General features: G+C 35.2%; 1 protein-coding gene across 1 annotated transcript in view; it reads right to left on the reverse strand.

Annotated features, from left to right (window-relative positions):
* Positions 1-9,471: 9,471 nt before the first annotated feature.
* The window catches only part of SEC61A2 (SEC61 translocon subunit alpha 2), a 37,094-nt gene continuing 32,181 nt past the window's right edge, over positions 9,472-14,384 (reverse strand). The window contains exons 10-12 of the mRNA XM_051961425.1: positions 11,831-12,026; positions 11,625-11,697; positions 9,472-10,630 (exon numbers count right to left, since the gene is read on the reverse strand). Of these exons, the coding sequence (XP_051817385.1) occupies positions 10,444-10,630; positions 11,625-11,697; positions 11,831-12,026 (456 nt within the window). The 3' untranslated portion in view covers positions 9,472-10,443. The remainder of the gene's footprint in view (positions 10,631-11,624; positions 11,698-11,830; positions 12,027-14,384) is intronic.

Below are 14,384 nucleotides of genomic sequence, written 5' to 3' on the forward strand. Positions count from 1 at the left end.
TACGCTATAGAATTGAACTAAAACTATTAAGTTGAAATGTAAATTTCAAAAATCTGTTTCAGAGATACAAATTATCTATATAGCATTTTATCTAGAAAACTGCTGGGAAGTTTGATGCTGATTCAGGAATCAGCAATATGATATGGAGGGCCCAAAAGCTAAGGTGATCTTATGCCACATTGACAGGCATAATATTTAGGGATAGAAAAGTGATGGTCCTACTTTTCTCTGCCCTGTATCGTATTTATATAAAGGCATATTTTAGGAAGACCATTGATAAGCTAATTAGAGGCTGAAGAAGGGCAACCAGTATGGTGAAGGGTCTCAAGCATCAGTGGAAGAAACTGAAGCTATTTAGAATGGAGAAGAGGAGACAAAAGAAACAAGTATTTGAAGGGCTGTCATGTGAAAGAATAAGATTAAGGTTCATTTTGATAAGTGCAGAACCAGAGTGACAGGTAAAAGTTACAAAAAGGCAAATTAAGACTTGATGTTGGGACAAATGTTCTAAATGCGTTAATAATTAAAGTTAGTCAGAAATGAAATAGGCTACCTTAAGAGTTATTGGGTATCTCACTGGTGACTACTTTTGGTAGAGCTACAGAAAATCCCCAACACAAGTTGGGGGTGATCCCAATTTTTGGGATCTGGGAAGAAGTATTTCCTCTCCAAAAGATGTGTTCACTTATTCCCATTTTGGTTGTATAAAGGAGCACACAGAATAAGCTGCGGACGGATCACAAAGGAGAGAGAAACCACATTAAGGAGGAAGCATGCCTCCTTCCCACAGAGGCTTATTTAAAAGAAGGAAAATAACCTCCCCATCTTCTTTCAACCTCATATGGATCCCTGCCTACGAGAGTTCTTTCTTCATCACATCTCTTTCTTAAGGTATAGCTTTGGAGTTATATTATTGCAACCTCTGGGGTAAATTGTCTGCATAGACAACTAACCCAGGATGCCTGGGATTAGCAAGATGGATAAACAGGTTGTATACACTGATTTTGCATTACTCATACAGTTTGTTTCCTCCCAGATCCACCTCTCAAATGGATTTACCCCCAATGATGAAATTTCCAACTATGGCTGCACTGCAATTATATTATGAAAGGGAAACATTAGGCATGGATTGGCCCAGATGATTTTTAAGGTCTTTTCCAACTCTTGAGACTGTGTGATTATGTGATTCCTAAGGAATCTTTAATTCTGAAACCAAGGAGGAAAAATAATTATTAGATTAGCAAATCAGAGAAGCCATAAAGGTGAGATAGAACTTAATGGTACTTTCTCCACCTAAATCATGTCGTCCATTCCATTTTTTGTTTCAAATCTCTCTCTACATTGACAGCAAATAGTTTGTCTTTGAATTATACTTCAGAAAGGAAAGTTCCCATGTTTTAAGTAATTTTCTAAGACATAATTTGCAGGGAAGGTACTAACCATTAGGAAAAGAAGCTTTCTTACCTGCAAGTTCCCTTATATCAGTGAAATCACAGGTCTTGCCCCTAACTTAATAAGACAAACAATTTAAGAAGCAAGTAAAGTTAAAGGACCCCAGATATTCTGGAAGCCAGTAGATCAAGACAACAAGCATTTATTAATGCTTATCATGTGCCAGGTACTATATTAGGATTTTTTAAACTTCCATAGATAATTTTCTAGGTGGATAATCCAGATTTCACTAGGGGAACTCTTCTAGTAAAATGGATATAAAAACTCAGCCCCACCTAAATGTCCTCAATACTATCAAAATATCACCCTTGTTCATTTCAACTATGTGTGTCCAACCCTATATTTTCACATATGTTCAAACTTAATGCTTTGAACTCCAAGTACTAGATTAACTGCCATTACCCACAATTCCAGATTCCAAGATTCACTAGCCCCATTGCATACCTCCATTGCTTTGGCCTGCAGGAATTCATAGGCAGTCATGATAACTATCTACACACATAACTCTAGCTTAGTATCCCCATTACAAAGACCAGAGTTTTCTGAAGCCCCTATGGCCACAACTACCTCATTTCTTAAAAATAAAGAAACATTGCCTTAGCCCATTGCCATGGGGATATAGATATGGTTCCCATCCAGGATACCTTTGTGACACAATAATGACATTTAAAAATATAAAAGATCCAGGAATAAAGAGCATTTGTATGGACTAAATGTCTCACAATTCTTATGAATCAAGGGAATCGAAATCATTGGGGAAAATTTTCTAGATTAAATTTCCCAAAACTCTGGCTTTGTATATATAGAATAGTCATCTCCCCTGCATGGAATTTAAATAAAGGGGCTCTGAACTATAGTTCTAAAAGCTCTGATAATTTGGTTAAGTGTTAAAGGTGGATAATAGGAGCAGAACAAGTAGCAGCATGTAGAAGTATGTGAACTAGATCCAACCACAGCAGCTTATCAGAGTCACGATGACTACAAGTACTGGCAGGAAGCTTCAGTGGTTTTTCAAGGCCCCCAAAATCAGTATTCTCTAGTCTGTTGACTGAAGAAAAATTAAGGCAGAAGTCTCACACTCTTAAGTCTCTGTACCAGAGAAGTGAGTTTAATCTAGCTATATTTTTATAAAGAAATGCCTAGTATATACTATCATGTGTGTGTACTATACTATAGTGTGTGTATATAGATATATATATATACCATAGTATATACTAGGCAATGTACTAAGCTCTCCACAGATAAGACCAAAAATATATGTATATTTTTTGGCTGAGGCAATTGGGGTTAAGTGACTTGCCCTGGGTCACACAGCCAGGAAGTGTTAACCGTCTGAGGCCAAATTTGAACTCGGGTCTTCTGACTTCAGGACTGGTGCTCTATCCATTGCGCCACCTAGCTGCCCCTAAAGGGAATATTTCATACCTTATTTAATTATTTGTTATTTATCCCACTGTTTTGGGTTTTTTTATTAAATGCTTTATGTTTTTGGAATCGTGTTATTTGGCATGATCTGGTATGGAGATGTATTAGTGGGGGATTCAGTCCTGAATCTGAATCCATGATAACCCAAGAAATATTCTGAATCACATAACTCAAAGGATTCTTCACAAGGGATAAAATTCCTTCAGAATGCCTTTAATGCAAGAGATGCCAAAAGATAAAATAAATAGTAATGTCAAAACAAAACTCAGAGGTAGAATGTTATAGCACATAGTCATCTTTGACATTAAAAACATAGGTTTTGGTCCTAACTCAGACATACTTGTGTAATCTTGGACAAATCACAATCTTTCAGTGCTTAAGGTGACTCTAAAACTGTAAATTATAGACAAATTAACAATATGTTTAAGTAGGAGTTCCCTATACCCAATGAAATTATAAGTCCAGACCAAAAAGAAAAACAAAAAAAGGAAAATATTCATCAAAAAAAAGTGAAAATTCAAAGTGACAGAAAGGAGCAATAGAAAGAGTGCTAGACTTGGAGTCAGAATAGACATGGATCAAATTCCAGTTTCAGTACTTCTTAGTTGTGTGATTAAGGGCAAATCGTAGAAATCCTTTGAGGCTCAGTTTCTTCCTTTCTAAGGCGGGAAGTAATACAATTTGTGATACCATCTCACATGTGAGCATCGAATGAGAATATATGTCTATTTTTATACATAAACACAGATGCATACATATGTACATATATTTGGCCACTCGACCCAGATGGTTCCTGAGGAGAAAATGAACTGGCAATCTTGCACATCCTTCCTTCACTCAAATAAAATTGACTTATATATCATGATAACACCTCCATGATATCATAGTCAGCTTCAAGAACATATGTGCGTATGCACATGTATGTGTATATGTGTGGGGGTGTATAAAACCATATGCAAACTTGTAAATTTAAATTTGAAAGGAGTCCTCACAACAAAAATACAAGAGAGATTACTAATATACTTAATCCACTGTACAATATACCATTATAAGTACAAGATAAGAGTCTGGCGATCATCACCAAAGTCTGGGAGTTAAACACAATTTAAGGAAATTATCTGTGATTTCATTGTAAAGCCTGATGAAAACAATAACCTTTCCAATTTCCTAATCCACTCAATCAAGTGATCCAATAGTGGACTATGTTACAAAACTTAAAAGAAGTGAATATTTGTTTTTTCTTCTTTGTTCTCAGAGTACCAATGATATCAAGAAGGTGATGCCGTGACTTGCCAGTGAATTGTATTTGAAATTTAATGTTACTCTCTATATCAGCAGCAAAGTCCCCAGTCTCCCTTCCTCCTTCAAAGTCAACTAGATTCAATGGCAAGATGTATATCAGGACAACTAGAGATGATCCTAGATGCAGTGGGAGACCTTATCCCTTTTAAACTAGGGCCTTTTCCAGAGCTAAAAAATGTAAAGTAGCCAAACTGACACAATAGGAAATTGAGTATTCAACTAGAACAATTTCATAGGAAGAAATTAGGCATGTTCTTAATGAATCACTTAGTTCAAACAGTTTCATGAGTGTGGGTTTTTTTTTTGAGATCTTTAAAGATAAAAATAATCTCCATATTACACAAATTAATCATAAATATAAAGAAAGGTAGAAGATTTTCTAGTTGTTATGAGACAAATATTACAGTACTGCAGTGGTTCTGTGGTATCTTTGATGTAAATTGCCCTACTACCCCCCAGTGGCAGGGAGCTAGGTAGGCAGGTGGCACAGTAGAACACTATACCTAGCAAGGAAGACCCTGGATATATCAATTAATCTGTTGCCTGTTTCCTTCTCTCTGAAAAGAAAATAATAGCAGCATTTATCTCAAAAGGCTGTTTTGAGAATTAAATAAGATCACATTTATAAAGTGCCTAGCACATAGTACATATGTACATCCCACTTAGTGGTACAAATTGCAATCCACTCATCCCTTCTGATATCACATAGCTCTTGTCCATGTCATTCCACTTGTCCCATAGAGCTCCCACCCAATGTCCTGGGAACCTTTCTGTAGATTTCATTATTTTGCATGGCTTCCAAGAATGTAAACTATCTACTTGCCTCTCTCCATAATTCTTTGGGTGTCCTATAACTTCCATTTTTAAGAGATTATTGTGTTCCATAACTAGCAAATGGCATCATGGACATAATGTTGTGGGGGATAAAAGTTGAACCTTTGTTTTAGAGAAAGGTTAGAGGATCATTACATTTATATGCATTAAATACATTTAAATAAACTTAAATGCATTGAATTAATCAAGCACACATTTCAATAACTCACCTGCATATTGATGACAAATCTAATAGTAGTATGAGGGGAAGTTTGAAGAAAAGAATTTGGAGATGCAGGGACCCCCCCTTAGAAAGTTGTAACAATAGTTATTAGATTGTACTAACTGCTAGGGTGAGGCCATAATAGTCAAGATGCAGTGGTTTGCTGGTAGATATTTGCTGATAGATCCCTGGGGGGAAATATGCATACAACAGTTTCTTTTTTCTTTTCTCCCTCTCTCTTTTTCTTCTTTCCTTTTTTCCTTCTTCTCTTCCTCCTTTTTTTTTTTTTTTTGAGGCAATCAGTGTCAAGTGACTTATCCAGTGTAATAAAGGTAGTAAATGTCTGAAGATGGATTTGAACTCAGATCCTCCTGGTTCTGTGCCAGTGCTCTATCCATTTGCTGTCTAGCTTTCCTACATAACATACTTTTAAGTTTAATCTGTTCCTAATATTTTCTTCATCAGTAGCTTTTGCTGATTTCTGAAAGGTAAATAAATGCTCACACTGCAAATTTAACAAATGCCTTTCATAAGCTGGTATGAGCTGACAAGAGTTGATTCCAGCACACCTTGAGTGGATGGATGAGACACTGACAGAGGTAGAAGAGATTCCTTTCAGAAGCTGGAAGAGACTCCTCAGAAGACTGTAGCAAGATGAATTGCTTCAGCCAGATTAATTATTGGTGACTGCTCCAATGTGAGAGGTGTGAGGGTAATGTCAAAACTGACTCCAAGGTTTTGAACAGTTGAATTTTCTGAATGGGGACCAGTCAAAGAAATATGTTTTTGTTCCTACCTTGCCCTTGGGTTACAAGGCAGAACCCAAAGCATCTTGGTGAGAGAATGTTGAATGGCTCATGGCGTCTTAGACCCACATAGCCCTTTATTATTTGTGAGATCTCAGCCAAAAATCACTTAAGAATGCATGCAGTTTGACAGCTAAGAATTGATCAGTTAGAAGGTACTTTGTAATCCTAAGTCAAATGGGTTTGCAAGAATAAGGGCTCAAAAATATTTTTTGGTTGAAGGAAAGAGATGAGAAGCCATCCAATCAAGAACCTGACTGTTCCTGCCCCTTTGTTTTTCTTCCTTTTCATTTGGAACAGCCTCCCCTCCCAGTTTCTTCCTCATCTTTTAAAGCTCAGCACATCTTATTTATCATGATTCTTTCCCCAATGATACTCCAGATTTCTAAACTCCTATAGAGTTTGCAGTTTGTATTTGTAGTGATGCTAAACTCACTCCCCCAGAGAAGTGTGACTGAATTTCCCTGTTAGGATCCTATAGGTAATCTGATGAGATATTTCTTTAATGTTATCAGCTCAAGCCCTGATTCTGGCATGCCCTCCCAATGTTAGCAGCCATGCTAGCAGTTCATTTTAACCAATTATCATCAATAAGCTTTTACAAAGGCACACTAAGAATAGATATACAAACAATTCCCTTAACAGCTGGTGGCACACCTTCCCATTTGCCACTACATTCTCTGTGAAGAGTGGTTTGAACTTCTGACATAGATCCTAGCATGGATCCCAGTAAATTTACTTCCACATGCAAGCACAGCCACCAGATGAGTCTGCAATCATGTTTGTACATCACTGTTTGCATGCTTTCCCTTTCATTAGATTTTGAGTTCCTTGAAGGCTAGAACTGTTTTTTGTTGGGTTTTTTTTGGTCTTTTTTTTTTGGTCCTTTACTTTGTATCTTCAGAACTTAGCACACTGTTTGGCACAGAACAGCAGCTTAGTAAATGCTTATTGATGACACTGGGTTGAGTCAGGCAGGTCACTCAGCACTTCACTCTTTCTAAACTTACTTTCAGCAAATCTGAGCATGGACTCCAGCTCCCAGACTTCTGCTGGCTTACTCTCCTGAACTTGTGAAGATCACAAGGTGGCAACATCCATCTTCAGTCTCCTTCACCTAACAATAGGAAAGAACAGACACGAGAGGCACAAGCAACAGCAGGGCCATATAATCTCAGGCCACATTCCAGGAGCTCCTAGGGAGGGATTCCTTGAGTTTCTTTCCCCATTAAGGGCGTTCAGCAGTTCTTGCTTCTAAATCGAAACACATCCAGACATGAATGAAAATCAATAATCTTTCTAGCTGGACTGACAAACTAGTATATTCCTGCTATTAAACTGTTTCTTCCTTTCTTTTCATGGGGCTTTTAATGACTTCTACCATGTGTCTCTTCTTAGACTGGTAGATTTTCACACAGGTAAATATCTTTCTCATGTACAGTAAGTTAAATAGTATCTTCACATACAATACTACAGGATATACACACACCTCCATCTTTCCACTCTCCAACAATTGCCCTCTTCCTAAGTAATAAGACATATCCTACTTTTTCAGTGACACTTGTGAAATCCTGTGTGTCTTCACAAATTAAGATGGTTTTAACTGTGTTGAGTTCATTTATTATCCATACTATATATAGGAGTATTAAAAAGATCAACAAACATTTATTAACTATATTATGTGCCAGATACTGGGGAATAAAGACAATGCCAAAAATGAAACAATCCCTGCCCTCAAAGAGCTTACATTCTGCTGAGGGAACAACTCATACACATATAAGTTAGTATATAACATATACAAAATAACATAGAGGAAGAACTATGAAGGGGAGGACAGCGATGATCAAGAAAGGTTCCATCAGGTGGTGGTGCTTAAGCCTATAAAAAGTATAGAAGGAGCAGGTAGATGGGCCCATCAGATAGAGCACCAGCTCTGGAGTCAGGAAGACCAGAGTTCAAATCCATCTTCAGACACTTGACATTAGCTATGTGAACCTGGACAAGTCACTTACCCCAAATGCTTCACTTCCCCTCTCTTCCCAAAAAAGGAAGAAGTTGGGGAATTAAGAGTAGAGGATGAGGAGGGAGGAATTAAAGGAACAGTTTATGCAAAGGCACAAAGACAGGAGAGAGATTGTCATATAAAAAAACAGCAAGTAGATCAGTTTGGCTGAACTGTGAATGTAGGGAAATGTCTAGTAAATCTGGATAATATGGGCTGGAAACAGATTTGAAGTGTTATATATAGGTCAAACAAAGGAATTTGTATTTGATCTTGGTGGCATTAGAGACACTGAGTCTTCTTAAGCAGAGGAATGACATCTGATCCATGAGAATAGCATTACTGCCCTCTTCCACGTTGTCCCTGGATAACACTGAGGGCCTACCATATTATACCCTTGGCTTTTGGGGGGTTGTGACTGAGAGAAACAGAGACAGAGTGTTGAATGTGTATTAACTGTTTCAGATCAGCCAGTTTCTAGGCTTTCAACGCAACTTATATCTCTGATGAAGATCATTGTATTTTATGCTATGGTCCAAAAAGCTTGTCAGCAGAATCTTCTTAGGCAAACATTTAGTTTCCATTTCCTACTTTTTTTTTCTAAAAATCATAATTTCAGTTGCTGAAAATGATTAAAATACCACTTATGACTCCAAAGTCAATCATTTTCCTGCCTAGGGATAACCAGCAGAAATTCTTTCCAAGTTTCTTCTGACAATGGCATATACAAATTTGTTCCACAAATCACCAATAGTAGTAGTTCTCGGGTATGACAGGTCAAATTGGTTTTTTGTTAATTAAACAGTACCTTTACTATACATATATGTATGTATATGAAGCAATTGGGGTTAAATGACTTACCCAATCAAGCAGCTAGGAAATGTCTGAACTCAGGTCTTCCTGACTTCAGGACTGGTGCTCTATCCACTGTGTCACCTAGCTGCCCTCAGTACCTTTATTATATATTTTTAAAAAGACACTGTTTTGCTGACTAAATACAAAATACTATAAATAGTAATATATTTTCTATCCTTCATACTTTGTAAAGGTGAAACAAAATGGGGCTCTGAAAAAACTGCAAAATGATTTTGAAAAAAAATAGTTTACCTTTAAACCTTAGAACTATTTCAACTCAAGATCAATAAATATTCATAAAGCCCTTACTATGGGCATGATACTGATAAGTCAAAAACGGCAACTACTATTCTTGTGACAGTTTTCCTTCACCTCTCATATTTTGATCACATAAATTTGAACTTCCTTTAAATTTAATCACTTTCCTTTTCAGTGTTTCAAAATTAAAATGCTAAGCATAATAACTTGGGTTTATTTATTGAAATAATAATGCCTTTCAGCATAAATTCATAAGCATTCGATCCTACATGTTATTTCAGAAAACTTAGCACAAGGGTACTTTGTTTTCTTTAAAAAAAAAAAAATGAGTCAGATTTATTAAATAAAAGTTTATTGTCTAATGTTTACATGCTGCTGCTATAAAGTGCAACAACATACATAAATTCTTAGCATGAATTACTCATTTTCCACCTCTTCCCTCCCTCCACCCCCTGAACTTCAAACACTGTTAACTTTCCTTTGGGAGATTAAAACGAACAAGAAAAATTAGGGCACAGTATCTTGAGAGTTTTCTCAAGTGACTTAATGAAATAAGATATGGCCAACACAGTAAGATAGGACAAGCTGTCACAGAAAAGAGGAGAAAGAATCAGAAACTGAAAAGGATTATACAAAGGGGAAACACTTGGTTCAGTTGCTTAAAATGACAGAATTATGTTTGGTTTATAATTTTTTCCATTTTCAGAGCTGAGAAGTGGTTTTCTTGAAAGAAACCAAAAAAAACAATCCAATAAAACCATGCCAATTTAAAGGGGGTACATGTGGATGGGGAAGAAGATAAGAGGGAAAGTGAGGTGGATACTGTGAGTTTAAAAAGTACAAAAAGTAATTCATCTAAATATATAGATTAGATATAAATGTATTCAGGAACTCATTAAATAAGCTCAAAAGTACTGGAAAGTGGCAATTTGAACGCATTTATTTGAAAACACAAGTTGGGGAAATATTTACTATTCTTAAGTGTTGTATGCAAAAGTGTCTACCAATATCAAACTGATACATTTCATCATAATGGTTCAAAACAACAAGGTAGATACACTGGTTTCCAGCATTATAGGGAACACTAGATAGAGAAGATCATTATATTTTGAACAAATAATGTAAACTTTAGTTTTAAGGCAGCTGGTACTAATGCTGCTCACAGGCATAGCTCATCACCCCTTAAACAAATGGGGCAGTTAGCACTTTAAAACAAGAAGGGGGAAGGAGAAACCACAGCATTATCTGACCACAATGATGTGTCAAAATATTTTCCTTTTCACATGAATAATGAAATATTTGAACATTTAGAAAAACAAAGCACCAACTCCTCCAACTTCAGCCTGCTCCTTAACAAATATTTCAAAATACTGGTAAATAATTGTGACTGCGAGCAGAATTCCAGTGCCCGAACCAATAGCCCCCAAGAAGTCGGCTAACACTGAGAGGGCACCAATGCACAAACCACCGAAGGCAGCTGCTGTGGGGATATACCTGGGGGAAAAAAAGCCCTTCGTCAACCAGTGAAAAAGAAAATGGAAAGCTGCATTAGCTATAATTTTTTATGTGTTGTAGCTTTACCAACATGAGACTATCACAAAAGAAACATAAATACAAAGAAACTTCTCACAAAAAAGCTGCAAAATTTTCAGGTAGTAATCACATATATTTCTGAGACTATTAGAATTTTCTTAAAAGCAAAACCATTGACCTCAAAATGTTAAGAAGCTTAGAAGGGTCAAGGAAAGAAGGTGGCTATTATGATAAATTAGCAACCAACATTTGTATAGTCTAGTGGAAACAAGGTATTATTTAGTTTGTATACAGTTACACTAGCTCGATCTTGTGGTTGTTAAAGAAATTTTCAAAATGTTTCATTAATTTCTTAGCATCACATTACTATTAATTCTATCAGATTATAGTTACATAATGCTATATGCTAGGTTACCAAGTCTTTTATGTGCTTTATACTCATTTTTAGTGCAAGAATTATCATCCTCATACCTTACATAAGAAAACTGGATCAAATAAAATTTCAGAGTTTTACAAATCTCTGATTAAATTTTCTGTTTAGATTAAGAAACAATTCTAAGTTAAATAATTTACCTAAGGTCACAAAGCTAGTTAGTGCAAAATTAACATCAAATCTCAGGATTTTTGATTCACCAGTTAATACTCTGACATACAATATTTAAATTAATTTATCAAATATTATTTGAGCACCTGCTATGTGCATAGTATTATGAGGAAAATAAGCACTATGCAGAATACAACTACAAATGAGAGAAATCACTAAGATGCTTGTGATCTCCAGCACATTTGCATTTTTGTTCCTTTTCAGTTGTTTTGTGGGAAATAAAGGGAAAAGATAATGTAAATACTTAAAACACGATTGTTAACAGAGAGAGAATAGAATACAGAACTTTCTGCCCAATGGAATAACACAAAAAAGAATCTTGAATGGTTAAATGACTTTAACTGGCTTTACCTGTTAAGTTCATGAACCATAGAGGTGTCTCGGTGACCTCTCATCACCATTTGCTGTTCTTTAAGCTGCTTAGCTACCTGCCAATATAGGAAATATAATTTAATCAGATACCTATAGGATATAAACAAAGGTTCATTTAAAACAAATGTCAGCGTCTGGCAGACATTTTAGTAACTTCAAAAAGTTTTAAGGAATCATCCAAATACCTACATCTTTGGCTGAGGAGCCAGACACCTCAATCCACGTCTTAGAGAAAAATGCACACGATCCCAGCATAAAGATGATGTAAACAACCACATGGACAGGGTCTTCAAATATGGCACCCATAGACTCTGGAGGAGAAAGATAATAACAAAGGCCTCCAACTGGGTAGGAGCGTGCAGGACCTCCTCCACTGACATCCTAGAGAAGATGAGTAAAAGCAAGTAAATGGTGAAGTTGAAACTCTCTTAAGATTTCTTCAATTTTCTAAAGATCTTTGCCAACTCTTCAAAGGATTTTTATTTAATAATGCTACAAAGGCTAAAAGATCTGTTTTCATGAAAACCTGGAAAGGCTTGTATGTACTAATAAAGTGAAATAAGCAGAAACAGGAGAACAATTTACACAGTAACAACAATACTGTCAAACCAATCAACTGTGAAAGACTTGGGAACTCTAATCAACACAATGATCAATCGCAATTACCAAGGACTCATGATGAAACATGCAATCTGCTTCCCAGATAAGAGGTACTGATGCAGACTGAAGCATGTTTTCTTTCCCTCTTTCTTTTATGTCTGGATGTAGCTAAAGTGAGAATTTGTTATTTATAATTATAGTGTATATAATTGTATATACATTGTATATAATTATATACATAGTTTATAAATAGGCTTTATTTTTCTTGTGTTTTTAATGGATGGGGAAGGAAAGGGCACGAGAGAATTTGGAACTGAAAATACATAAAATAAGCTTCTAAAAATCTCTTTTCATATACAATACATATGATACATTCATTTAAAAAGGGTTATGAAAATCATTGTGTACACTATTACAATTTCTCATCTAAGAATCTCAAGTTTCTCTTTAAAGAATAACATGTTCTCATCTATGTTTACTGGACGAACTATTATAAATTAGACAGTGATATGTAACTGAAACATTCAGATGTAAACTGCAACTCAATAGTTGAAAGTACCTAACTATGGGAAAATAATCAATGTACTAACATATGCTCAATGTGGTTTAAGATGACAGAAAATTTAGAATTTTCCTGCAATGACTTCCAAAAAAATTAAATCTTATTTTTGATGTAAAAGGTAAAAAGATTGAGATGATGATGAAACAAGTGGAAAATATAAAAGACTAACTGAAGCTCAAAGCCTGTTAATAAATACCAATGCTTATGTGGCAGGACAATTTATTACAGTATATGACTAAATTTCTGCATATAGTGATTAATCTATCTGATTCTACAATTCTTTGCTCTTCCCTACTACCATTAAATATATCCATCCAGAAAAGACATTTCTCCTCTTATGACATAGTATTATGTCATACAACAAGAATTAGCAAAACAGGAGGATTTTAAAAAGAAACCTTTTACTTTCCTTTTACTAACACTAGAAAAGAAGTGTAGTTAAATATCTATACAAAAGCAATCCATGAGGTATTAATTACTTCGGAAATACATTATCTTACAATAATATAATCAATAAAAGGAATTGCATCCTCTAGTGAAGGAACTAATCTATTTTCCTCAATTGAGCTCAATTGTTTAAGATCCATTAATGCATTCATTCTTATCAACATACATACATACATTTAAGATAGGCTGTGTTTTGCTTTAAATACTAAATATCACAGATTTTAGTTAAAGAAAGAAGTAATCATCAGTTAAAAAAAAATACAGGAATGAATTACTGGAGTTAATACTAGGAAATTATATAAATCAAAATATGCAATAAACAAAAGCAATGGACTTTTACCATGTATCAAAGATCATAGTTATAATAAGACTCATATTACTTGGTAATTGGAGAAATGCTGGAATTTCATGTTCTGCTACAACATTTGAGACAATTAATGTTTTACTGTTAAAGATATATTGCCTCATCACTACCACCACTCCTGCACACAAAGGAATTTAAACCTTTCAGGGTGTAAGTTTAAGATAAACACCCCAAACAAAACAGAAACAAAAAGGACAAATCTTTAGATTTCTAATCTGCAAAAACGCATGAATCCTTCGATGCTTTAATAAATGCAGTAATATGGAGGCTTCTTAGCTTATTAATAAGGGACCCAGTATATTAAAATTACTGGATTCTATTTCTAGAAAAATGTCCTCACTATTGTCTGCTGAAGCCTCAAAAGTAAGGTTGCCTAATTAATCATACTTTCTTTTGAAGGCATTAGAATTACATCCTACCTCACTGCTATTCTGGCAGCAAGATTTAAATGAAACTATAAAAAATGAACCATATTCATTTCAAACCATTGCCAATACCTTCTGAACAAGTAATTTTTCATGGGATCCTTGTTATAAAAGGTGAGATTTTGAAGTACGATTACAAAACCGGTATTCATTTTTGCTTATTTCATTAGCTCAAACACTAAACAATTCTTTCTGTTAAGAACAAAAATTGAATCTGCATTAAAAGTAAAACAACAGTTTTCTTGAAGTAAAAAAACTCTGATAAGGATTGGTGAATTTGACATTTATAGTAACATTTATTCTTTCAAGAACTCACTCCCAAAGATTAAAGTCAATGATAA

The sequence above is a fragment of the Antechinus flavipes genome, chromosome 5, assembly GCF_016432865.1.
Source record: "Antechinus flavipes isolate AdamAnt ecotype Samford, QLD, Australia chromosome 5, AdamAnt_v2, whole genome shotgun sequence".
In the NCBI taxonomy this organism is placed as follows: Eukaryota; Metazoa; Chordata; class Mammalia; order Dasyuromorphia; family Dasyuridae; genus Antechinus; species Antechinus flavipes.